General features: G+C 44.1%; 2 protein-coding genes across 2 annotated transcripts in view; both read right to left on the bottom strand.

Moving 5' to 3' along the window:
- Positions 1-610: 610 nt before the first annotated feature.
- On the bottom strand, positions 611-1,697 carry ptf1a (pancreas associated transcription factor 1a; the record flags this gene model as incomplete). The annotated part of the gene is made up of 2 exons (XM_079529889.1): positions 611-819; positions 1,043-1,697. The coding sequence occupies 2 exons, from the start codon at positions 1,695-1,697 to the stop codon at positions 611-613; spliced, it is 864 nt and encodes a 287-aa protein (XP_079386015.1).
- A 13,166-nt stretch (positions 1,698-14,863) lies between these two features.
- Positions 14,864-27,806, bottom strand: part of dlgap1a (discs, large homolog-associated protein 1a) — a gene marked incomplete at both ends in the record, with an annotated part of 65,395 nt that continues 52,452 nt past the window's right edge. Inside the window, 7 exons of the mRNA XM_079530368.1 lie at positions 14,864-15,088; positions 20,229-20,381; positions 20,956-21,047; positions 21,802-21,934; positions 22,881-23,174; positions 23,561-23,606; positions 26,746-26,822. Coding sequence (XP_079386494.1) covers positions 14,864-15,088; positions 20,229-20,381; positions 20,956-21,047; positions 21,802-21,934; positions 22,881-23,174; positions 23,561-23,606; positions 26,746-26,822 — 1,020 coding nt within the window. The remainder of the gene's footprint in view (positions 15,089-20,228; positions 20,382-20,955; positions 21,048-21,801; positions 21,935-22,880; positions 23,175-23,560; positions 23,607-26,745; positions 26,823-27,806) is intronic.

Raw genomic sequence — 27,806 nt, 5'->3', positions numbered from 1 at the left:
CATATCACTGCATATCATAATATTTGAACTCTTGGACAAACCCAACTTTAAAGAGCCAAAATAGCCTAAACTTAATTACACTTTATTAACTAGTTTATATAGATCTTGTCATTATTCTGGGAATGATAATGAATGCTTATTACAGACTTGGGTATCTGTGTTGTTAATTGGTTTATAAAGCGATCGAGTAAAAAAAGCATGAATCTGTTTTAAATTATCAAAAGATTTTATTTGTAAATTGCATATAAATTAAATCATTGTACAATATAAAAATAGTTTTTTTTCTCCTCATATCAATTGCTATTAAATTAAAACATATTACAAAATTGCATGACAGACAAATTAAATACACATTTTCTACATGATTGCCAGTTGCCAGAAATACAAAAATAAAGACTGATGTCATAAATATGTACAAAAAAACCGTTCAATCACATCATTATCAACAACTTGTGCATTTTTATACGATGTGCTTTCATAATATCACAACATTCACATCAAGTATATCGTCACATTTATAAAATGTGCATCGTTAAAAAAATAAAACATCCCGTTTCAAACTGAAGTGCTGCAATATTAAAGTATTTTAAAGTTATCTTTTTTATATATTTCAGGCCACCAAGCCGAAGGGGGGCTCATTCTCGATGTTGGTGAGGGAGGAGGACTTTGTGTTGTGCACTTTGCGGGGGTCTTCGGGGGTCCAGACCTTCGCGGTCCGGATAATGTTCTGGTCCCGCAGCTGCTTCTCGTCCGTCCACGACAGCGAGTGTCCGGCCAGGGGAGGCAGGCCGTAGTCGGGGTCACTGGGAGACGGAGATCCTGGAAAGAGAGAGTAAATTGGTCAATTAAGAAGAAGTAAAAAACAATGTGACAAAAGACCGCAGGGGGGGGGGGGTATATCAATACTGCATTGTAGATACTATGTAAAAAGTTAAAGTCCAGAATTCAATCTTTTGAAAATAGCAGATCTATCAGCCGTTTTCAAATGGCCGAAATGTATAGGGTTGAAGTGGTTCATCGATATAAGGGAAGGTGAACTTACTCGTCCCCCTGTGGCAGATGATGATCTTCTTGGGCTGCGCGTGCGCCTCGCTCGCGCTGCTCCGGATGGGCATGTCCGACTGCACGAGCTCCGCGAGGAAGTTGATGTAGCCGATGGCCAGGCGCAGCGTGTCCACCTTGGACAGCCGCTTCTCGTAGGGCAGCGTGGGGATGTGCGAGCGCAGACCCTCGAACGCGTCGTTGATGCTCTGCATCCGCCGCCTCTCGCGCACGTTGGCCGCCTGCCGCAGCTGCTGCATCTCGTTGTCGGACCGCATGCGCCGCCTGCGCTTCAGGAGGTGGTGGTGGTGGTGGTGGAGGTGGTGCCGACCAGGCGACAGCTCCTCGTCCGGCGTGATGCTGTCGGCGCAGCCGTAGGAGAAGGTGGAGGAGGAGGAGGAGGAGAAGGAAAAGCTTCCCAGGTCGTAGTCTCCGTCGTGATGAGGCGCCGTTCTCCCGCCGCAGCCGTCCTCCTTGTAATAGTCTTGGAGGTGGCTGGCCAGGAACTCCACGTCCTCGTCCAGAAAGTCGTCCGTGTCCATGGGACCGTCGCCTCTGGAGGACTGGTCGGTAAAAAAGTCGTCGTCATCGAAATAAGGCGGGGAGGAGAAAGAGTCCAGGCCAGAGAAAGGGTCCAAGACGCTGACACTGTCCATCTTTTTGTCCCGCACGCACGTCTCTCTTTTGATTATCCTCCCGAGGAACAATAAGAGTGACCAGCCGTGTTGTTTTCTCGATTCTGTTGTGTCTTTTTTTTGGACGGTCAACACTTTAGTTTTAAATTGACTGACCGGCACGCGAGGTTCCTTTATAGCGACATCCATAGTCGCGTGCCGTTCGCCGAGAGCGCCAACCAATCAGAGCTCAGTCCGCGAGGCGCACCTCGAGATAATCCTCGGACTCGGAGGACCACGCCCCCTCTCCACCACAGCTCTCTCTCAATCGTTTTAATACCAATTTCACATTAGCAAAGCTTATTACATTTAGTGCCTAATTGGCTATTCATTTTTATGTAATTTAATGTTCATGTTTTAGTATTACGTTGGTTCAAAATTAATAAAATGTACACAAAGATATAGACCACAGAAATTTACGCATAACTCTTGCAAGGCTTCATGGCATAAGGGCAGGCAATTTAATCTGGATGACGCTTTTAGCTATATGGTTTCTATTGACAATTGGCCAGAGAGAATACGATTTTAAAAGCATCATTGGTGTAATATTAAGGTAACATTTTGTATAATACACTGCTGACAATCTGGTCAGTGTTAACGAAATGCAATAATAAGATATGCTGCAACATGCAGGGAACAATGATGAAGACTGTTATTAGCCATACACTGTATGGCTAATAACAGTCTTCATACAGCTATAGTGAAAATGTCTGTTTCAGATTAAAAACATATCTTTCTCATTACATGCACCCTGTTTAAATAGAAGTGCTGCATGCTGCAGTATATAAAACCTTAACCACTATCAGAACCATGCTTACCGCAGGGCTATGGGTCAGTGCTGTCACTACGCCGGTCAGAACCATGCTTACCGCAGGGCTATGGGTCAGTGCTGTCACTACGCCGGTCAGAACCATGCTTACCGCAGGGCTATGGGTCAGTGCTGTCACTACGCCGGTCAGAACCATGCTTACCGCAGGGCTATGGGTCAGTGCTGTCACTAAGCCGGTCAGAACCATGCTTACCGCAGGGCTATGGGTCAGTGCTGTCACTAAGCCGGTCCTTGACAAGTAAAGTACCTGTTTGTGACAATAGATCACTGGTGTGCAAGCAGGTTACCGAGACTGAGGAGACAGGAGACCGCCCCCTCACCACCACCACCATAAATACACGCACACTTTTAATTCAGGTGGATGATAATAATTATTTGCATACATCATTCATCATGTGTGACTTTATATTTACATTATAAGAACGAGATAGGGCTTCCCCGACTCAATCTACTGCCTGCATGCAAGTTCAATAAAGACGAGAAAATAAACGTATTGTAGGGTAAAGTTTGCATGGGATTGAATGGGATACATACATGATAGGCAGCCGCAGAACGAAAAATAGTACACTGACATGATCACGCCAATAAACGCATATAATCTCACATACATGAAAACTCATCTGTATAGCATGCAAAATGTTGAATTAGTGTTTGTAACACAAATACGGTACATATCACTGTCTGCTATACTGCACATCAATAAATCAACATGTATATGCAGTGAGGCATGCATGCTTGTCTTCAAAACAAATCTTTCACAACATGCAGATGAAAGTCGACTATATATTTTAGATTTTCTATACTTTATACCATTACATGGCCAACCCTGAGGCAAATATTGTACCTTTTGCACACTTTAGTTACTGTCACTTCTGCAAAACGAATTACGGAAAGCCCCCTTTTATAGTATTACAAAATAGTAAATCCCCAGGCTCCCTTTTTTGTCTTGAAAACAATTAGGCTACTACTTTTACTTTTGGTACTTCTTTTCATGCCATTTGTACTTTCTTACATTTCTAATATATTGTTTATACAAGTAAACAATCAGGCTACTTCTTCCACTGATTGCAGTCCACACGCGGTTCCACAGTCCAAATCACGCTCACGGGTTCATCTTCTGCACAAGAAACCCCATATTTTCAAGTCATTTGTTTGGCGCATAAGTGGGCCCGCACTTCACTAGTGCCATAAATGGACGCACCAGTAAAGTGGTCGACGGGCCACTCGTGACAGCCACTATAACGTTTTTATTGGGGAGAACTGGTTGACAAATAAAAGCCCAGCGGTGGCCCCCGGGGGCCCGCGCCATGCGCACTGACACGTCGCGCGACAAATGAACGCACCGCCCGGTACCTGAACATGCAAACCAGGACCCCAACTGGTCTGGGAGTCGGTGTAAGTACGCATGTGTTCACTCCTTTCATATGGGGACACAGGGAGGGGGGGGGGCACTTTGTTTGCCTGTGAGAGAAAGGTCTTTCTTTCAAACACACGGTGTGTGTGTGTGTGTGTGTGTGTGTGTGTGTGTGTGTGTGTGTGTGTGTGTGTGTGTGTGTGTGTGTGTGTGTGTGTGTGTGTGTGTGTGTGTGTGTGTGTCGAGATGGCAAGCTGCAGCACGGCGCACGGCCGTGGGAAGAAGGCCACTTGTGCCAGTCAATGCAACTTGTCGCGTTATAAATGAGGGGGCTTCTGGTGGTACCGCGACCGCTGTTCTGTTCTCCTTTATGCCCCCCCCCCCACACACACACACACACACACACACTATACTCAGACAACACACACACACCTGATTTATGAGCGCGCGCGCTCACAGCGCGCACACGGCACGCGTATAGGGAGGAGACGTCGTCTTCCGCACATAGTCGTCGCCGGGGTTCCGTCCATTCATGAGTTCGAAGCTATAGTGAATTCACAATTTGTGGTTTCAAATCATTATTCAAACAATTTACATATTGTTGATTTTTTTAAGCGACCATACTCCACTATGGTAGGCTACCTGCATGGGCAGGTGACTGCATGGTCCCTATACAAAAAAGGCCCGTCTCATTAATTCGCCGATTCTTCCCCTCTCTAATATGACGGGGTGTGACGGTGCATTCATCCATTGAGCGCTGTGACATGCGCCCGCTGGCCTGGACATGCTGCAGAGCGGAGAGTTGCATGGGAATGGCAACACACGGTCCACTCCCCGAATCACGGCCACGGCGGACGCTGCACACTCACTAAATGAGACGTCATAGCGTGACGGGGTCACGGTGCATATTTAAACAAGTTGGGTTTGCACCCTTTTCATATCAAGGTCTGTTATTTATTTATTCGGCATTTGAGCCACGGAGGACGGACGACCGTTTGGTGAGATTTATCGTCTCAGACTATATTCCTGTAGGCTGTTATCGTTATTGGATAAGATTTTGTCCACAATTCCAGGCTGATGTTGGCATCATTGGGAGAGACAGGCAACAAATGATTTCTAATTGTAGAATGTATATATATAGAATTATTCTACATTAACTAATTGTGCAGACTTGTACATTTTAATATGTATAGGTTAATGCAGATGTTTAAGTTTAACAAAAAATGAAACCAAATGGACCCGTAAGCGTCCATTTTGTTTCATTTACATTCAAGTGTTAAAGGTCTAATAAGGGTCCATTTGGTTACCATAACTCTCCTTCATTTAGCTGGGTACAACCTGGAAGCCCCTCAAGGCAGGACCACTGCATGGTTGACAACCATATGCACTGCATTAAAACAGGGTAATGGCATAACAGTGCAGGTGCAATAATGCTTGATATTTGTTTTTCTGAAATGTTCAATACTTTCGCAGACTTTAAATGTCATGAGCTTTTGGTATAGAGAAAAACGGAAAGGAAATGTGAAAAGTGAACTATATGCAGCTAAATGTGTCGCATTAGCCAGAGATAATCCCCCACAGCGGTGATCCAGCACTAATCCATGTAATCTGCGCCACAACAAGGGATTATAGCAGATTGGATAACTCAGATACAAATTACATGGATTATATATAATTTTAACATGGAACATGTTAGAAAATAAACACTTTCTTAAGTGAACTAGACAAATGGACAGTTTTGTGTATAGCCTTCAACATGAAAAACACCTGTTGATTTCCTGCAGGCTATGCCTTAGATTAGATAGCATGCTTTGTCATTCATTTTTTGACAAAACATTTGAGAAACAAACATTTCTCACTCTAACAATTTAACAAAACTATAAAGCCCATTTTCCATCAAATATGCAAATGCATAAGTACATAACGTCTATCATGAACGATGATGACACGACGCAAATCCGCCAACAAACCGAGGCGCACGGCTGGTTTTGTGTCTCACTTTTATGCCAACATTATACACGCGTTTTTCCATTCAACATTTTGGTGACCTGTTACCTGAAAGACTCAACGGGGGCGAAAACGTCCAATGTCGAATGAGGTCACGCGCGCCTGCGAGCGTGCGCGTACACACACACACACACACACACACACACACACACACACACACACACACACACACACACACACACACACACACACACACACACACACACACACACACACACACACACACACACACACACACACACACACACACACACACACACACACTTGGAGTCATGGGAATCCGACCACATGCGCGCGGGACACGGCTATAAAGAGAGGAAAGGGTCGGGCGGCGCTCGGTTTCCAGATTGTCAGACAAATTAGAACGGCTCCCCGTATGGATCTGCTGGTTAATGAATGCAAACACATGTTGAAATCATCCTTTCTGTTTCATTAACCAATTGTTCCTTCTCCATGTTGTTGTATAGGCTATATAGCTGCCGCTCTGCAAAGTGGAAAGGGGTAGACCAGAGCATGCATTGATGAAAATACTGGAAACAGCCCACTGGAAAGGAAAAAGGCCTAGTCTAATTTACTCTATAGCCTATGTAAAATTCTCCATTCATTGTCAATGGGAATTTAATGTTTGTGTAAGACGAAAATTGTACTCTTACATAACAGTAGCCTTGGGTCTGGTAGTCCACAAAATGTTACATGAATGTAAACAAACAGAGGCTAAAAATAGTCAGTTGGCACTCTCCAACCACAAGTGCCCTCCCAGTCTCTCTTCCTCCCACCCACCCATCTATTTGTTTGTGCTCTCTCTCTCTCTGCACCCTCTCTCTCTCTCTCTTGATGTCATTTATCATATCACTGAATGAGCGACGGAATAGTCGAGATAATGACAGGTCGTTGAATGTCTTCCTTTCGATTCACGTCACTCCGCGAATTTTATTTGGATAAATGATTGTCACGTTGCGGCGGTGCAAATGCAATCCATTTGATGTCATTAGCCTACAGAACGTCCATTCTCCATCGCTGCAACAGGTTGTCCTGCGTGTTGAATGTGAGCACAGCCTGCGTGACAGAGACTTGAATGAGAAATCCATTAATCTAAATAAAATCAAGCGACGCCGGCGTTTCCCATGACATTGAGAGATAGATGCACAGATCGTGAAAGTGAACTAGTCCACTTTCAGTCCGGTTTTCAACCAAATTGGATTAGTCAGTCCACCACACAGCATAATCCTCAGTCATCGGTGTTGTGTATTATTATGTCAGCGTAAAATGGAGTTGCATAAACTCCATTTTGAGTTTGAAATTTGATCACTGCAGAAATGATGATTTGTGATTTGATCACTGCAGAAATCCTTAACACACACACTTATGAATTTTGAATGCTTTGTTATTGGAAACTACTTTCTACACATCTTATAAATAGCCTCCCTGTGTCTAATTGGTTATATGGTCTAATTCCACTAAATAGGCTAAGAGAGAGAAATGAACACTGGATTTGGGGTGGGGTAATTAATCGAATGTACTGTAGGTTCATATCTGCTGAGGGGGATTGGGGGGGGGTCTGGACACTGGCCTGGGGCTGTTTACGGCTGGAGGGGAGATTTAAAAGAGATTAGCGGTTTTACAAGTCCCATAACAACCCGCTCAGAGCCCCCTGACTGTCTGGACTGCAACATGCCTTTTTAGTGTTTTTTCTCACACACAATTAAAATTATGAAGGGTCCATCCATTTGGAACCTCAAACTCAAGGAACCCTCAGGACCCCCCTGGCTCCTGCCCTGGACCCCACTTTGAGATAAGTATTGTGAAAATAGCAGATCTACAAGCTTACAACACAGATCGGCAATTTTCATGATTGTTTCTTATATATATTATTTAACAATTTGGCCAATGTTTTGACTGACTGCAGTTTTTGGCCTTTGATTACTTTTGATGTGAATTGTTTTTCTATTTCTTTGAGGTAGGGTAGGCTATTAAAAGGTTTTAAAAGTCTGTCATTGGGTGCACGGGACCACCGCCCAAATTTACATGTGGTCCCCCCTGTGGTCCCTTTTAATACTCTATGGTGACTCCAGACCCACAGGTTGAGAACCAGTGGCCAATTATGAGAACGTGAGCTTATTGCTTTGACAGGGAGGCGAAGGAGGTATATGGTCACAATATGACATGCTTGATTTACTACAAACCCAAATAAATGGCAAGTTTATAATATTCGATCTACCGTCTAGTCTGATGGCCTTTTGGTTTTCACTGTGTGAGCTCACACAGTTTATATTTGCTGAGTTTATATTTACTTGAAACAAAGCCACTCACTCACTTGGTGACGCCCAAAAGGCCTAAAACCTATTTCCCAATATTTAGGCCTATCTAATCCAAAATAATTGTCCATTGGGCTTACTTGATGTGGTTGATTGAAGATCCATGTCTGACCTCTGCCGTTTGTTGATATTTTGATCCTGACGAGTCGACTCGAGTGAAATGCAGCCAGGTAAATTTAGTTAACAATAGCCTATGCTACATTACAAAATAAAGTTCGATGTAGGCTAGGAGGACTAAATAAAAATCAATAAACGTTAGTTTAAAAAGAACGAAAGGACAGAAAGAAAAACAAGTCAACAGTCAACTCTGACCCCGGGAATGGTTGCGTCATTTCCTATCGGCAATTTTGTTTCACTCAAACTTGCAACACATTCTAATTTATTTGAAAACAAAACACAAAAATGTCTCCACGCATGCTATAGCAACATATTATGTATTAGCTTGCCTTGTAGGCCTACTTGTAGGTATCGTTTTAGCTTAGGCCTATGCAGGGAAAATGCAATGTCAATAAAATAACTTTCAAATAATAGGCTGCCTATGGGGTATGGGCCGTCCACACATAGCTTATAAACAGTTTTAAATACAACAACAATAATATTAATAGCCTAAAGCACCGTATCTGTTGGCCTGTGTCAATAGCCTATTACTTATGATGAATTCCTGTTCTATATGATGAATTCCTGTTCTGTCCTTTGTCTATATAGAAGTGTCTATTTGTACGTCTCTAAATGTTTTTGATGAATTGAACATTGTGGACCCTATTGGAAACAAGTGTAATGCTTAATTGGGTCGTCCACTCACAGTTAACAGCCTTTGTATTGAGTTTGTGCTTGAAATGTACTGTAATTCTGCAAACTGTTAATACATTTTTCAATCAATCAATCAAAAAAACTGCCTAAGCTTAAATGTTCATGTGTTCATGTCATGAGCACAGACTTGCACTATATGATGATCAGTGGCCAACTGGCCATTCCTTTTCTTCTTTTCGTCCTGTAATTTACAGCTAGCAACTGATTTCACCAATAGGCTAATATTTGTTCAAGGTGCACCGTGCACACACACACACGCACGCACAAATTCTGGGACGGTGTGGGTACCGTCTCACCGCTGATAACGTTGTCGCCATCGTGTGGTTAGAGATGAGAACACATTTATATTCAGTTTATGATGTGGTCCAAACAGAACCCTATCCCTATGTGAGGCCCAATGAATATGTTCCCCCTCCAACATTTTTAGCCTAAAAAGAATAGCTCAAATTGTTACCTGTAAGGCTGTAACAACACCACCTACCACCTACTGTAAATGGAGAAGAAGCCAGCCTCGTAGTCTTAATCCCACCAATCACATTTGTGACATTAATTTCTTTACATTTCTAGAAGCTTTGGGCAAGAAATTCAAGAGCTTCAAGAGAACACATGCACGCACGCACGCACACACACGCGCACAGTGCACACACACACAGTAAATGTATGCATGAAGAATTTGTATGTTGAATGTGGATAACATAGGCGAGTGGAACGTTTTATTTCAGTTTTTTAATACAAGTCATTATTAGGAATTACTTTTCATTTAATAATTTTTTTGTGTCATCTTGGAGATTTCAAAATGAAGGAGCAAAAACAGTTGGAGGATATTTTTTTATTTTGTGTTGATCATTAGGTAGGGACGTATAATCTGTTCTATACAGTACAACAGTAGATCAGTGGAGCATGATAAGACTACTTCAACATAATCTCAAACAGTAAAAAAAAGAAAAAGAAAAAAAAAGCAGAAACAAAAATCAATAAATAATTCAACTAATCAATAAATAACAATATACAGTAAATAGCATAAGTTAACTACAAGTGTTTAAAACTCAGATATAGATTCATAAGTACTAATATTGTGCCTGCATGCGTCGTGAAACATCCTCAACCATTTTGCTGTATACCAACACAAGAGAGCAGTTTCAAGTAGAGGGGTTAATGCAGAATGACTAAATGACGCTACTTGACCAGAATTGAAGAAAGGCCCACACAGAAACCAGGGGAGTTAGGAAGCACTTTATAAAGACCACGCACGCACGCACGCATACACAGACACACGCACACGGACACACACACACACACACACACACACACACACACACACACACACACACACACACACACACACACACACACACACACACACACACACACACACACACACACTCACACACACACTCACACACACACTCACACACTCACATGCTATGGCTGACCAGGACCAAGACCCTGGTTTTATGGACTACATTTCCCATCTCTTCCTGAGAAAAAGCAAAACAAAAAACACAAGAAAAGGAAAACACAGATCCAGCTCAAGAAACAACACAATTTGTCAGAGTGAGTTCCAGCAGAATTCTATCTCATGTACAGTAACTCGCTGTCTTTGGCCCTCTGTCTATACAAGTTCACTGACTGAAGATGAGAAAGTGAAACCCAAAATCAGAACTGAAAACCTTTTTGATTTTGATCATCTTTTGTAAACTACTGTAAACTAGAGCAGAGGAATATATTCAATTTTATAGAAATCTTTTAACTATATATAAATTCATAGCCTCTCTCTCTCTCTCTCTCTCTCTCACACACACACACACACACACACACACTATACATACTCCCTATGCGTATCCCTATGCAGTTACACTTTTAAGTCGTGTCATGACATGCGACCACATATAATAGCAACCAAAACACATTATGGCACAAAATGTCTGACTCTGACAGACTCTCTCAGAGCCTTGAAGCATTGCACTTAACTGTCTGTCCTCAACCTGTGACGTTAAATAAGCCCAGACTGCTGACCAGCATTCACAACTCTGAAAAGGTCTGTGAAATTTGTATTTGGTGATGATGAAATCATAACTAAAGATGGCCTAATCCCATCCCATAGTCTGTTGGGGGGGGGGGGGGGGGGGGGGGGTACAGGTAAGGGGCACAGTGATTAAAACTAGTCCATGTACTTTACACCCATGATGATGCCATAATCTGCTTTAATGCTTCTTTCATCAACAGATGGTTGTAGAATCCACTAAAAGTTGCTACTGGAACAATAGAAGTACAAAGCAGTTCAAAGAAGTTGTTATTTCATGGCACCTTTCCTTAATGGTGAGATAATGTCACAAACAGCTATGGCTCACTATCATTGTCATCATCGATACATTATAATTATCAGCATTTTCACTCTCGTTGACTTTGTCATCCTCATTTAAACAGGTATCCAGATCCCATACAAAGTTAAGACACATCCACGCACGCACGCCACGCACACGCGTGCGCACACACACACACACACACACACACACACACACACACACACACACACACACACACACACACGCACACACGCACACACAAAAGGAATGTACAATATTTTTTTTCCTAATAAACCACGTCATCAAAGAATATTCTCCAATAGTCAATGATTGTTTATATTAACACTCTCCATAGTTGTCTCATGAATCCTTACTGTTGACGTCCCAGAGTCTGTGTCCAGAGAAAGGAATGGCAGTTGAGAGTCACCAGACTAAATCAAGTGGGCATTGCACAGTGGTGCAGTGGTCAGATGATCGTACATGGTTGGGCATTGCACAGTGGTGCAGTGGTCAGATGATCTTACATGGTTGGGCATTGCACAGTGGTGCAGTGGTCAGATGATCTTACATGGTTGGGCATTGCACAGTGGTGCAGTGGTCAGATGATCTTACATGGTTGGGCATTGCACAGTGGTGCAGTGGTCAGATGATCTTACATGGTTGGGCATTGCACAGTGGTGCAGTGGTCAGATGATCTTACATGGTTGGGCATTGCACAGTGGTGCAGTGGTCAGATGATCTTACATGGTTGGGCATTGCGCAGTGGTGCAGTGGTCAGATGATCTTACATGGTTGGGCATTGCACAGTGGTGCAGTGGTCAGATGATCTTACATGGTTGGGCATTGCACAGTGGTGCAGTGGTCAGATGATCTTACATGGTTGGGCATTGCACAGTGGTGCAGTGGTCAGATGATCTTACATGGTTGTAACAATTTAGATCAGTGGTTCTCAAAATGTTCTGGATCAGGAGGACCCATTTGAAAATCTCGGCTCATCCATCAGACCACTTAAGTGATCAGATGGATGATAATTTGACCAGGTTTTCATTAATTTGCCAATTATTTGGGGTCCTCCTCACAGCACACCAGTGGGCCCCTGGCCCCTGATTTAGATATTTGGAGTGTTATTTATCTGTTCCACAGGGTTGTAATGTCACAGAGAGGGGTAACACTGTTTGTGTAGAAGAGCTACTGTGTGGTGTGTGCATGTCGTTTGTCAGTGATAAACAACAATAGGTTTGCTTTCACAAAAATGACTTGGTTGTATGATCCCTCCACCCACCAGTGTGCTCTGATACCTTACGGAAATGAGACCCAGAATGGGAAACGTGACCCAGGTTTATAGTTCCTGATTGGACAGCAGAATGACACAATGCAAATGCACTTAACCACTTAAACTCTCTATACTTAGTAAATTCAGTCTTAGTTGACATTAATGGGGTCGGCTCTGCACTTGAGCTGATCATTTTTCCCTCCCAAATCGTCGAAAATAGCCAATCTACAATATCACAATGTATTGCGATGTGTATTGAGCTTGTAGATTGGCTATTTTTGACACTTGTTTCGCACAGAATAGGAACAATAGAAGTGTGATAGAAAACCAGCAGTGAGGTAAGTTCCTGAGGACCACCATCAGTGACAGGCTCCCACAGGAACCAGCTTTAGCATTGCAAGGCATCGTTTTACAAGTAAGTTCAAGCAACAGTAATGGATCAATGGTGATATTGTTGAGGGCTGATATCGTTTTGAGGAGAGCCAGCCATGGCTGCTGAATCGTCAAGGCATCAAACACTGTGTTTCTCTTGAAGGTATTTCATGTTCTGGGATCAGTCAAACACAGAGTGGTGCTAAAGCTATCCCATGTCCAGCACCGTCCGTGGATTCTCTCATTTGGTGTTGGTTTGGATAAAATGTTACTCTTCGTTCCCTAAGGCTTTCCATGACAGCAGAGAAACTGAGATAATCCATGGTTTCTCTCTAGCTAACATGTAGATCTGAGATTGATAACATAAAGAGACAGAAATCAAGCCGAACAAAATTACAGTACTTCCTAATTGCACATTGTACACCTGGATAAAAGATAAACTCATACTAAGATTGATCTGGGAATTCCAGTCCAGTAATTTTTCCTTTTATCCCGACAGTGATGTTTCACTAGGAGTATACAACGCATGAAGAGGAACATGCTGCTATTCTATATACTGTAGTTTCTTCCCCTGCTCAACAGGCCCCCTGACCAACCTGTAGGAATCGCTATAGTGCAACAACAGAGACCACCCAAAACGGGCTTCCCTTCGGTGAGCACGGCCAATTGTTCTATGTTATGGATTTCAGACCTCTATAGTAGTCTCTACAGTTGTGGGCAGGAACTTTACCCTTCTATCACTGAAGATCATTCTTTGTAAAAACTGACTCAAGAAGGTCACAGAAGTTAAGTTCTACTTCAATCAAAGTCAATTCTAACTGAATTAAAACACACGTATGGGCAATCTGTCTGCTGTCTGCTCCCTCTTTCTTTACTTTACTACCTATATAATTAAATAATCTTGAAAAAAAAAAAAAACTCAACAAATAACAAGAGTAATTGCTTCCACGATATGTCAATTCTGTGCATTTCAACTTGCTTCAAAGCAAAAGGAATGCACTGCACGCTAAGTACCACACTGTGTGTTGTACGCAATCCCAGTCCGATCGTACCGTCTGTTGAATCTGTGTAACAAACGTTGCCACGTTTTTGGTGAATATTGCTTATGCATAAACGTACCCTGTTTCTCAGCCGAATCACCCTTGTGGAAAAAGTGACTCCGTAAGGTAGAAAGTACTAACCAAGCAAGGGAGAAAACCCAGGTGATCCATGCTTAGGTTCGGTGAAGTATCCAAAGAAACTCATTCCCAAACATTATTTAGACATCAACCTTCGTATGTGGCTTATTTTCTTTTTTCTTTTCTTTTTTGTAACATCAACACTATCATTTCTATGTTCAACGCTGTGGAATCACCATGATGGCTTCCTATATATTACAGTTCAAAGTGATCAAACTCCGTCCATCCTCCTCTTCAAAGAGAGCTGAATAATTTGTGCAGGGTTCATCTTCCACAAAAGGACGGGGAGGGAGGGAGGGAGGGAGGGAGGCAGAGGAAGATAGAAGAGAAGAGACAGTAGCCACCATCTCTCATGGGAAAATGGAAAACAAGAGAGAGTTTTTATATTATAGCCCGCGTCCATCCTGCAGTGTTCATATATGGCCACAAGACCTGAAGAAATGCCTGGTATGCCTGGCATTTGTGTGTGTGTGTGTGTGTGTGTGTGTGTGTGTGTGTGTGTGTGTGTGTGTGTGTGTGTGTGTGTGTGTGTGTGTGTGTGTGTGTGTGTGTGTGTGTGTGTGTGTGTGTGTGTGTGTGCGTGCGCACATGCGTGTGTGCGTGTGTGCGTGCGTGCGTGTGTGTGTGTATGTGTGTGTGTGTGTGTGTGTGTCGATAAGCCCTCTGTCTACATGCGAGCTTGGTTCGCTGTGGCTGGCGGGCTCTCATAGCCTCGTCTGAGCCTCGGGGATGTAGATTTCGATGCTGTCGGCGCTCTCCGTCGCCGAGTTCTGCCGCACGGACGCCGCGCGCTTGGCGGCCATCAGACGCTTGCGCGCTTCTTGCCGCTGCTTCTCAGAGCTCTCCAGAGACCAGTCCCTGGCCAACGGGGGGTGGTGGTGGGGGGCCTTAGGGGGTTTCTTTGGCACCGCGGGCGGGAGACGCCTCTCCTGGTGAGCGTCGGATGGGAGGGGAGGGGGAGGGGAGGGAGTGAGGGGGAGAGCGTTTCAGGAAAAACACAAGACAAGAGTGGTGTTTGTGGGTGTGTGTGCGGTTCGGTTCATTACAGTATGTACAGTATGTTTGCCTTTTTAATTGATGGCATTGATGCAGGAGTAGAGGTTTGGCTTCTTCCAGTAGCGCATGCGTGCATACATGTCACGCACTGCTCATGTGTATGAGTGCGTGTTAAGAGGAAGAGGAGTCCATGTCAAATATATTCAGTAGTTCTTAGCGTGCATACATGTATGTGCTTTATAGTACAGCTATATATGTGTCTTTATTAAATATCAAGTGTGTCGTTTGGAGTGAATGAGGGGAGGTGAGGAGAACACCCCACTCCAGAACACTCATCAGACCACATTCTGACCGGTCTGTTTTCACACAACCACAAATCAACTTTTCAAAGGTTCTTTTGAACAGAACAGAGAAAAAGCGCACATGGCGAGACGACAGCAGAGGAACGACGGTAGGGAGGGAGGTAGGAAGGAAGGAAGGAAGGATGGATGGATGGATGGAAGGAACAGACAGATGGAAGGATAGACAAACAGATGGAAGGACAGACAAGCGCGATGTGTCTATGATGGCCACGAGGTGTGGAGGGCCCTGTGTTGCTGTTTGGTGCGTGGCTGATTGCATGGGCCCTCACTGTCGACACACGAACACAGCACAAGAAAGACCACAACAAAGACAACAAAGACAAACAGATAAAGCACATGAGGAAGCCGTCAGAAAATCAAATTTCACAACAATGCGCAGCCATGTCGGAGATCCACTGTTGAGTGAGCCTAAAGCCTGACTTATACTGTCTATATATGTGTGCGCTGGTTACCCGTGACAAAAATAGCTACAAGCTGCTAACGTGCCACATCATGATGTGAGGTTGTAGGTCGGCTGTTTTCTGTGCAGGACACCCTCGTATACCAGATCAGTGGCCTTAAGGTTATCCCTGGCAGAGACAATGACATACAACACTTTAAAGTATGCCTCCCTGCTTAGCACTCAGCATCAAGGGTTGGACTGGGGGTAAGTCTCTGCAACATTATTAGCACTCAGCATCAAGGGTTGGACTGGGGGTAAGTCTCTGCAACATTATGAGCACTCAGCATCAAGGGTTGGACTGGGGGTAAGTCTCTGCAACATTATGAGCATCATTTCCAAGAGGTATAGTTGTACATCAAGTTGTACATGCTATCCAAACAGAAGACAGACTCCTGTGACTCGGGAACCATTGCTTCCCCTTGCTACTTACTTACACCACTGTATGACGAGTATAAATCGAGTTCCCGGCAGAAAACAAAATACTGTACATAGTTGAATTAAAATACATTGTGTACAAAAACAAAGCCTAATATTGTGCTGCACTGTAGTTTTGCAAAGCCCACATCTCAAGTGTCTCCAGCATCCAGACTTGAAAATCCATATTTTTGCTGACTTCTGACCACTGAGATAAGCTGCTGTCTCCCCTTTGTGACTAAAGATAATTGAATTGTTCAAATTAGTCTTTTGTTTAAAGAGCAAGTGATCCAAATATTTCACCAAATATTTCACTTTTATGGTATCAAAAGTGCATCGATTTGAGTATACACCGAAAACCTTTAAAACATATGCCCCCTACAAATGATGCAACAACCAGTCGAAAGCATGACGCAGGGACTTTTCAGGGTTGTCTAGATATGTTCAACAGGATATTTCACAGTGATAGAACTTTTTTTTATTTTACTTGTTCGGTTTTTTTTACCGAGTAGTAACTAAGCTACCAGCACTGGCATCTTTGTGAGATGAGTTTGAGTTCATTTTACTGTTAGCTCTCTCCACCATACTGCCTTGTTTATCAGAAGAGGCTTCGGAATCTTACTTTTGGGAACTAGAAGTTTCTTTAAAATGCAACATACCACATTAAAAAAAAACACCGAAATGAAACGCGAGAGGTATGTCACATCCCTCTTAATTATTAAGAATGTCCCATCATCTCTCAGAACTGCACTAATAATCATTTAAATGGGCTATATGCACACATAATAACTCTATATGCACACAGAATAACTCCTCCTATTTCTGGCTATATGCACACAGAATAACTCTTCTATTTTTCTGGCTATATGCACACAGAATAACTCTTCCTATTTCTGGCTATATGCACACAGAATAACTCTTCCTATTTCTGGCTATATGCACACAGAATAACTCTTCCTATTTCTGGGCCGCTTCCCTACTTCCTGTGTTGCAGATGATACTAATTAAGGCTCTGTTCCATTTAGTGGAACGTTTTAATTTCAACATACAACTCTGAGAGTGTACAAATGGAACCAAATGGACGGTCAATTTTGGTTCCATAGTTACACACCCATAAAAGGGGCCATTTGGAACCCACTCAAGGACACTTTGAGACCCACTGGTGTAGCAGACCCTGACTCTGTTTGACCAGAATGAAACAGAGCCTTCATTAGTATACATGAAGGCTATACATCACTGAGGATACGTCCCAGGTGCATCCATGCGATGTATTTTTGTTTTAGTTATTATATTTATAGTGACTCATAGGAATAGACTACGTGACAACCAGGAATAGTCTGGAGAGACGGGTGGCAACCGGAATGTAGACGGCACCCGGGAGCAGTATGGGTTGGCGCCCCAGCCTGTGTCTTCCGTGAGGAAGAAGCCCAACAAACCCACGGTGAGGCCTTTAGGAGGGCCATTCAAGCCTCAAGCGGAGCCTGCGGCACCACCAAGGGCAAGGTGGAGCCTGCGGAACCATTGTGGCTCGAGAATCCACCATTCCTGAATAAAGTGCCTGGTGCTGGGAGTCTGGTGCAACGCACAGGGCCTGACCTGGTGAGAGCAGGAGTGGACCTGGTGAGACGTAGGAGGGGCCTGGACAGGAGTCAACCCACAGAGCCTAGTCCTTCCACACACCAGAATGGTACCTCCCAGTCCCGGCAGAGTAGTTCAGGAAGAACGGATTGTGTGGCCCTGGTTTTTCCCTAATGGGACTGATCGAGGGTTGCTAGTGGGGCGTAAGTCGGGACTTGATCACCCCGGCTGGGTCACCTGAGTGAGGGGTATGATGTTGGGAGACCCGAAACCCCGATGACCTTAGGATACATCACTGAGGATACGTCCCAGGTGCATCCATGCGATGTATTTTTAGTTTTTTAGTATCAGTGGTAACACCACAAGTTCTGTCCAAAATGGCGTGTGTGCATAGAGCCCATTGGAAAAGGGGGAGCAAGTAAACGTGGAGGTTCATGGCTGAGGAATTCACTCTGGTAGAATGTTTGTCCCACAGACAAAAGCTACGTGTTGCCAGACAGTTAGAACAACAGCAATGCTTGATCAGCCATGCAGATGAAACCGACACCGCGTTGAGTCAGATCACTCAATGGGAAGGACTTATTATGTGCACCGCAAAACCTTGAATCTCCATTGTATCTGTATTTTCCAGTACTATATTGACAGCTGGCATCGTACGCACATATTTGTACAAATATCTACACCCTCCAGGACCAAGAAACACAATACGATGGCGTGGTAAACAATCACAGTCACTGTGCTGGGTGGGCATTTCGTAGAAACCAAAAATTGGAAGAGCCAATCAGCATCTGCGCTCATATCAGGGCCCTGTGATTGAAAGACGCTGATTTTTGGTCTCTGCAAAATGTCCACCCAGCGCTTGGGGCCAGACTGGTCTGCAGAAGACACTGATAATGTGAATTCACGTGACCGGGATGGTTTACCAGGCTATCCTGGTGATTCTTCCAATTAGAATAGTTATTACAAAAGCTCAACCTTAATCATAATGTTCTTAACTGGGTCATAAGAATGTCTCATCTGACCAATTGTGTTGTCAGATAAAACAGCAATGCATGGAAAAGTATCTAAAAATCCTCAGACTTCTTGGAGATCCAAGCTTGTGTCAGGCTAATGTAAACATGTTGCAAGGCATAGCCCTGATACGACTGTGTGTGTGCGTGCGTGCGTGCGTGCGTGCGTGCGTGCGTGTCAGTGGTACCACACTGGACCAAAGCCTGCACACACAGCTGTGTCTCTCTGTCTAGAATAGATGCGTAACTCAACAGTAGGCGACCACCACATTATGTATGACCGTCACACAGATAGTTAGCCTCTCTGACAGGACAGGAGGAGAGGGAAGTGGACAAGAGAGACAGACAGACAAACATACACACAGATAGTTAGCCTCTCTGACAGGAGAGGAGGAGAGGGAAGTGGACAAGAGAGACAGACAGACAGACAGCCATACACACACACAGACACACAGGAGAGGAGGAGAGGGAAGTGGACAAGAGAGACAGACAGACAAACATACACACAGACAGACACACAGGAGAGGAGGAGAGGGAAGTGGACAAGAGAGACAGACAGACAAACATACACACAGACAGACACACAGGAGAGGAGGAGAGGGAAGTGGACAAGAGAGACAGACAGACAAACATACACACAGACACACAGAAAATGTAGATACAGACAGATAGACAGACTAGCCAATGTTTTTATTATGATATTATGTGATGTATCACATTATTCAAGCTATGATGTATCACACGTTGTTCTAAATTAAATAGGGGAATCATTGCAATAAACACTGATGTTTTGTTGAATAAATATAATGATGTAGGACAGTAGAGACTTCAATTAGATGTCTGATGTGATTTCGGATGAATACACGAGGCCCAGGCAATCCATTTATCTGCTTAAGTCTAATAAATTAAAATGACCAAATCAGCATCTTTATTTATGTGTCGAAGCAGACAGAGTAACACAGTGCAACTATACTGTAACTGTAACAAAATGTCAATTTCATAATTACTATTAAATCGTTGATTCGTTATCATATGATACTTTGTCGGACATTAAAACAGATGGAAGGGAATAACAAAAGTACATAAAAAACACACACACACACACACACACACACACACACACACACACACACACACACACACACACACACACACACACACACACACACACACACACACACACACACACACACACACACACAGACAGAGACAGACAGACAGACAGACGGGGGGGGGGGGGGGGGGGGGTCCGGTCTGCGGTGCGTACCTTTCTCTCGGGGGGGTCCAGGGGTCTCCAGTTGTTGGCGCGCAGCTGGTGCAGCTCGTCGAACTTGAGGCTGATGTTCTCGATGGAGAGCTGCAGCATGTCCCAGAAGCCTGCCAGGTCGGACGCCACGGGCCTGGGGTGGGCCTGAGGGTTCTGAGAGGGGCACGGTGGGGAGAAAAAAATACTCACATTTGTTCCCTTTTGGTGTTGTTGTAAGCATTATGTTATACTTTAGCTATTGAAAAATAGCAGATCTACAAGCTCATAGCGTGCATAGAGTGCCGTGCTACGAGCTTGCAGATCTGCTATTTTTGAAAGATCGTGAAAATGTGGCGCAAATCTTAGAATACATTATTTCGCAGTGTGCTTCTGGGGGCCCCCCCAGAAGCATATTTAGAGATGGGGGTCCGTGGCCAAATACAGATCATTTTGGGGATCCTTGACATGAAAAAGGTTGTCACCTGGTGGCGGGAGAAGGTAGTTAAACCCTGCCAGGGCTTTTGCCCTATATTTAGGTAGTTTCATTTCCGCTTTACCGGCATAGAGAACACCATTGAACGCCATTAGCTCACGCTGTTTACCTTTCGCAAGAAACATTGTCGGGAGCGATGTGGTACATAAAAAGACAACTAAAATGGACGTTACATATTCTGACTTGATGAAGCTAGGGATATGCCAGAGTTCACATTGTTAACAGAGATATAGCGAGAGGCCTGCTGACACTCACCAAGTTGTCTTCACACAGGTCTTTGAACTGCTGGAACTTCTGAGACATCAGAAGCTGGGCACTTCCCACCGCACTCCGGATCTTCCCCAGGACTGCAAAGCACATCAAAACCTTTGAGCACGTCAAGAACAGTCAAATAACAACTTGGATGTTGATTAGCACTTTGGTTGTCTTGTATGGGCGAGCACAGTGGTCCAGTGCCGTCTCCAGGCACAAATCAGCAGGAGGCCATACTTTTTTCCAAAAAGGGGCACTTCATTTTTCAAATGTATGTATAACAAATAGTCACCTATTAACAAAGTGATGCTTGAAAAAGGCTACAAGTAGGCTACAATTATGCAGCAGCACCAACAACAAACTGCAAACCGCATGCATATATTACCTTGTATTTCTATTAACTATTCAATTAATTTGAACATGTATATAATAATCATGAAGAACTTATAGATTTAACATTTGGTAGGGTAGGGTACTACTGGCCAATCTGGACTGGAGGGGCACAAAATCCAATCTGGGGGGGCAATGCCCCCCAATGCCCCCCTATAGAGACGGCACTGCACTTTAAAGTGAAGGTAGAATGTAGAGGCGGGCATTTTGCAGCATGATTATGCAGGCCTACTTGTCTCAGTGCAACAGGCTCAATAGTTTCATGATAGTTCATATACGTGTGTGTGTATACTACACACACATGCGCACACGCAGGCACACACACACACACACACACACACACACACACACACACACACACACACACACACACACACACACACACACACACACACACACACACACACACACACACACACACACACACACACACACACACACACACACACACAGACATACTGTCATCGGGCAGGTCATTTTCCTGTTGGTCCAACTCCATCTGCTGACACCAGCCTTCCATTCTGTCTGTCTCTGCCTGCAGCAGCTTGAGGAACCAGCGTCCATCTCTCTGGCACACTGACCGCTGCACCACCTGCCATCACCACGCACGCACACACACGCACGCACGCACGCACGCACATGCACATGCACACGCACACGCACACACACACGCACACACACACACACACACACACACACACACACACACACACACACACACACACACACACACACACACACACACACACACCACTACATTAATAGCCTACAATTATGCATAATTATTCTAAATTGGTTTCACACAATTTCCGATACTGAGGTGATACATACAACAGTCATAAAACATTTGGTTCAAATACTGCTGCTGATAGTTAAGATGGGTTGAATGCAGATCAATCAAGCAAAGCCTGCCATGTAAAACACATGTACCTCTGTATGCTTAACCCTTCTTTCATTTTTATTTAACGTTTATTAATATAGGCAAGAACCCCATGGGTTTCCTTTATCACCTGCACTTATTTATGTGCCTTTTAATAACGTTACTTTGTATAGACCCTCCAGAAAAATGTGATTATGTGATCGCAACGCATAATTTACAGCATAATGAATTGCATTTTTATAGCGCTTTTCCAAGTGCTCAAAGCGCTTTACAATGGTTCATTCGTTCATACATTATGCAGATTATGCAGCGGTAAATCTTTCTCAAAAAGGGTGCATAATCGCACAAACTTCCCACATTTTTCACAACTTCCTTCTTCCTTCTTCATCTTATAAAACCCAGCATATATTTTTTTAACTTTTCATATATTTTCGCATATTTCACAAGTTTCCTCATATTTAGCAATTTTCTGCATATTTCACAACATCCTGCAATTTCACATAAATCACATACAAACCTGCATATTTCATCGCAAAATCAAGGATTCTAGCCTACATGATCAAGGATTTTTGCCTGCGTTTTTCTGGAGGGTCTATTTGTAGCCGTTTTTATTGTGCGAATACATAAAACAAAAAAATAAATGAAACAAAAAAACTACCTCCAGGATGGCAGATCGGTTGAAGGCGGGGGCGGGCTCCAGGGAGTCGTCCTCGGTCACGCTGTCTATCCAGGGGTCGGGCGGGGGCAGGATGGACGGGTCGAAGCCCACGTCGTCGTAGTCGTCGGAGGTGCAGGCGTGGTAGTGGTTCCCCGAGCCCTGGATGCTGACGGTGGAGGTGGCGGCGTCGCGCGAGTACTGCCGCGACATCGAGCCCGGCGACAACGGGAGCTCAAAGTCCGTGTCCGGAGAGTCCAGAGGCGTGTCCAGCACGTCTGGCAGGTCCAGGTCCGCCTGTTGACCCCGTGTTTAAACCACTTTAACCATTATTTTATTACTTTCGATATTCCAAAAATAGCAGATTTACGAGTTCATAGCGCATCACTCCATGCTATGAGCTTGTATATCTGCTATTTTTGTCAATTCTGGAACATTTGTGCAAATCTTTGAATATCTGGGGGTCGCTGGAACAATATATTTTGAGATTGGGGTCGGTGGTTTGGGGGTCCTTTACAGTTTGAGCACCACTGAAGGTTTTCAGACAACTGTTAGAATTTAGCAGACATTTGTAGAATCGGCCTCAGGTCATAATGGGTTTAGACAAGTTCACGTTGATCACAAAATGCAGCAGGAAAGTACTTAGCAAGCTTCTGAGTGAAATAATAGTGGATATAGTTTACCTGTACTGCTGCTGTGACACTGTTGGAGCGCTGAAAGCGTCGGTACCTGGCCACGATGGAGAGACAAACACAGCAATAAGTACCAGGGAGCAAGTGGTGGAAAAGATACTCTTACTTAAGTAAAAGTATCAATACTGCAATGTAGAAATACTCTGTTAAAAGGAAACGTCTGGATTCAAAATTGACTTGAGAGAAAGTTTCAAATATATGAAATGTATTAAAAAAAAGTGTTTTCTCTGTGTGTTCTTAAGCCTTTTGAGCTGCAATGAAAGCAGGCAAAATCCCTCAACAGTGACATCCCTCACAGTCCACAGGCAAATCAGAGCACTTGTTTGAGCCAGAAAACCCCAGACCACAGTAAATGTACTGAATGTTAAAAGTTCAGGTTTTTTGGGTGCTATTGAGCTCAGAAAACAAAAAAACAAATTTTTACAAAAACGTATTTTTATCTCACGATTAAGTAAATGTACTTGTTACTTTACACCACTGATTCCAATACGCCTGCAAGCTGTTTATTGTAGGATTCCATGCAGTCTATTTCAGGCTTTATTGTTTAGACGTATGTACATTATGTTTGGTTGGTAAAGGCTTTTCTCCCTCTGATGTATCTTCATCTATAAAAAGGAATATCACCTGAAGAGAGGCTGAATGTGCATTGAAAAAAGCAAGCCTGCCTGTTACTATTCTTTATTTCTGAAATGTTCAGGTCAGAACGCTCCGCAAACAGTCGAGGAATTACTGTGAGAGTCTCGTTTGATCCGTTTCTATGGTCTGACCCGTAGCTGCTCCCCTATCCGTTTCTATGGTCTGACCCGTAGCTGCTCCCCTATCCGTTTCTATGGTCTGACCCGTAGCTGCTCCCCTATCCGTTTCTATGGTCTGACCCGTAGCTGCTCCCCTATCCGTTTCTATGGTCTGACCCGTAGCTGCTCCCCTATCCGTTTCTATGGTCTGACCCGTAGCTGCTCCCCTATCCGTTTCTATGGTCTGACCCGTAGCTGCTCCCCTATCCGTTTCTATGGTCTGACCCGTAGCTGCTCCCCTATCCGTTTCTATGGTCTGACCCGTAGCTGCTCCCCTATCCGTTTCTATGGTCTGACCCGTAGCTGCTCCCCTATCCGTTTCTATGGTCTGACCCGTAGCTGCTCCCCTATCCGTTTCTATGGTCTGACCCGTAGCTGCTCCCCTATCCGTTTCTATGGTCTGACCCGTAGCTGCTCCCCTATCCGTTTCTATGGTCTGACCCGTAGCTGCTCCCCTATCCGTTTCTATGGTCTGACCCGTAGCTGCTCCCCTATCCGCCTGGTCTATGGTCTGACCCGTAGCTGCTCCCCTATCCGCCCGAGAGAAGCCATTTCACAATACACCCTCAATATTTGGAAGGATGTCTGCAGTGAATGGCTCTCCACGGAGATGAGCGTGGGAGGCAGAGAAAGATGAAGACAACCAGAGAGCGACAGAGAGAGAGGGAGTCTGATGGAGAGAGAAAGAGATGTATGGGGGAAGGGAGAGAGAAATACACGCACGCACGCACGCACGCACGCACGCACGCACGCACGCACACACGCACGCACGCACGTCTAAAAAATGTAAGGTCAAATTCGCTATAGGTCAGGGATACAGTATAATTATGGTAGGATCAAAATGTGTCCTGCAAAGCCTGGTCTATAAAGTCACAATGTGGCACGTTGTGTACCAGCTATATTCCCGGGGGGTGCAATGGAGCACAAATAGAGCATTAAAGGCGTTAAATAAGCTTGAAGCCGCGATGGCGGGAAGACGGGCGGCTGAAGGGGGACCACAGCCTCTCCCCCAGTCTCCCTCAGGTTATAATTCCTCCCACAGCTTCACAGGGTGAGGTGATAATGCTAGCTGATGGGTGTGTGGGTGTTGATAATGCTGGCTGATAGGTGTGTGGGTGTTTGCTAGCAGCCAGAGAGCCACACTGCTACAATTACAGAACAGCAACAGATGACTCAGACATACAGTATAGCCCATACTGCAGTAACAACAGCACTGGACATGTAAGAGAACTACTGGATGTGAGATGTGATATGTAATAAACTAATAGAGTAAAAATGATAAAACGATAATACCTGATGTTAAAAAAAAAAACAAAAAAAACAATGTGATGCCTGCTCTGAGAAAATGTGCAAAATTATTGCAAGAGGAAAATAAAAGGTTCTTGGAAAGGCATAATAACCAATTTAAGGTCTTAAAATACAGTATAACATTTTACGACTCTCTTCCCTCTGTGGAGTCTCACCTCTTCTCCATCTTAGCCCGTAGCACTTGCACTAGCCTCGACGACCTTACAAACAGGCGTATGCATAGGCTAAACGTATGTAATTTAGATAGCATAACATGTAGACATATAGCACTCTAACGTATACTCATAGTTTCAGTGTTAGACCATGTTCGGTTCTCAGCTTGCTTATGATCCTTGATGACTGATTATATATAGTATTTGATGTATTACCAGGTGTTGTTCTTGCTTACTGTAAATCGCTCTGGATTAAGAGCGTTTGCAAAATGCCTAAATTGTAAAATTGTAATTGTAGAGATACTGCATGAGTACGTACTGCTATCTGCTAGTTTAACTGTGTCTGTCTAGTACATGTTGAAGAATATGGCTGAGATAACTTTGCAAATCCTTTCATTTTTCGAATGATGTTTTCTCCCACTGACAGTAGATTGCTTTATTATGCAAGAACGGTGGCGGGCGGCAGACATGAAGAGTGAACGTGCTTGTGTTATTTGCATTTATCATTTGATTTCAAATGTGTGCTCCGGCAGACACAGACACATAATGAAGTCAAGGACAAAAGAATACTTCATGTAGAGGCTTGTTGACTGTCTGGGACTACCAAGTGATAATAATGAGCTTGGCCTGTTGTTCTCAATGTGTTATGTCCCATTATGGGTTGGAGTGCTAACACAGCTATTCGTTTTGATCAGATATAAGAGAATACATTCAGGGTTATTGCGAAATGTTGTCAGGGAGTTATAATGTTATCTTAGGGACTTATGTTTCGTTTGAAAGGCAGCCTTTTCTGTGTAGCTTGCACAAAATGCATTTCACCCACTGATTTACACCTGATTTACACCTGTAAACCTGTGAACAAATTCTGATTCAAGGCCTACATGGATGGAAAGAGACGGTGTATAGTATAATATGTACTCACACTTTCCCATCCTCCACTTGAACGCCAATGGAGGCGAACTTTGACGGGTCCTCAGGGTCGTCCTCTGGTCCGTCCACCTGCAGCGGACAAACACCACTAATCACCACGGATTACAGCTAGAATGCACTGGTTGTCTGGTTCCCAAACATTTGTGGGTTACGGACCAATTTGTATGGGTCACGACTCAACTAAAAATACCATTATCTTTTTCTACATTTACAAAAATACATGGGGGGGCAGGGACCCACTGCTAGGCTAGGTAACATAACAGCTTGTTCTCTATGTGGGGTCTGGGGGCAGGGACCCACTGCTAGGCTAGGTAACATAACAGCTTGTTCTCTATGTGGGGTCTGGGGGCAGGGACCCACTGCTAGGCTAGGTAACATAACCGTTTGTTCTCTATGAGGGGTCTGGGGGCAGGGACCCACTGCTAGGCTAGGTAACATAACCGTTTGTTCTCTATGTGGGGTCTGGGGGCAGGGACCCACTGCTAGGCTAGGTAACCTAACCGTTTGTTCTCTATGAGGGGTCTGGGGGCAGGGACCCACTGCTAGGCTAGGTAACATAACCGTTTGTTCTCTATGAGGGGTCTGGGGGCAGGGTAGGCTAGGTAACATAACCGCTTTGGTCAACCCAAGCCCCCAGAACGGGTGGCCAACGTTGAAGTGCTCGGCCCTACTGGTCAAAGCGGGGACTGCAGGCCGGCCCGTGCATTTAGCATGAGTAAACCCTGCGCAGCTGGAGTTTAACATTGAGTGCTCCTTAGCACTTCCACATTTTGGACACCAAAGTTTGGTGTCCAAATCGAAAAAAAGGGAAGTAGAGCGTTCTTCCGGGTGCTTCAAAACGCCACTGACTTCCATTGAAATGAAGAGCGGGGGGCGGGGCTCCAGTCCACGCTCTATCCTTTATAACACTATGTGTTAACCCAATAATACACTTGAGGCTGTGACCTATTCCAGACATAATATTGTCTCTCGTGTATTATTGCTCAACATACATACATTAAACTGAATATGAGGCCTAAAAAAAACATTTTGGACTGAGGCTGATTCTAAAAA

The sequence above is a fragment of the Electrona antarctica genome (assembly GCF_951216825.1).
Source record: "Electrona antarctica genome assembly, chromosome: 19".
NCBI lineage: Eukaryota > Metazoa > Chordata > Actinopteri > Myctophiformes > Myctophidae > Electrona > Electrona antarctica.
Note: the sequence above shows the minus strand (reverse complement) of the source record. Positions and strands in the feature narration are given on the sequence as shown.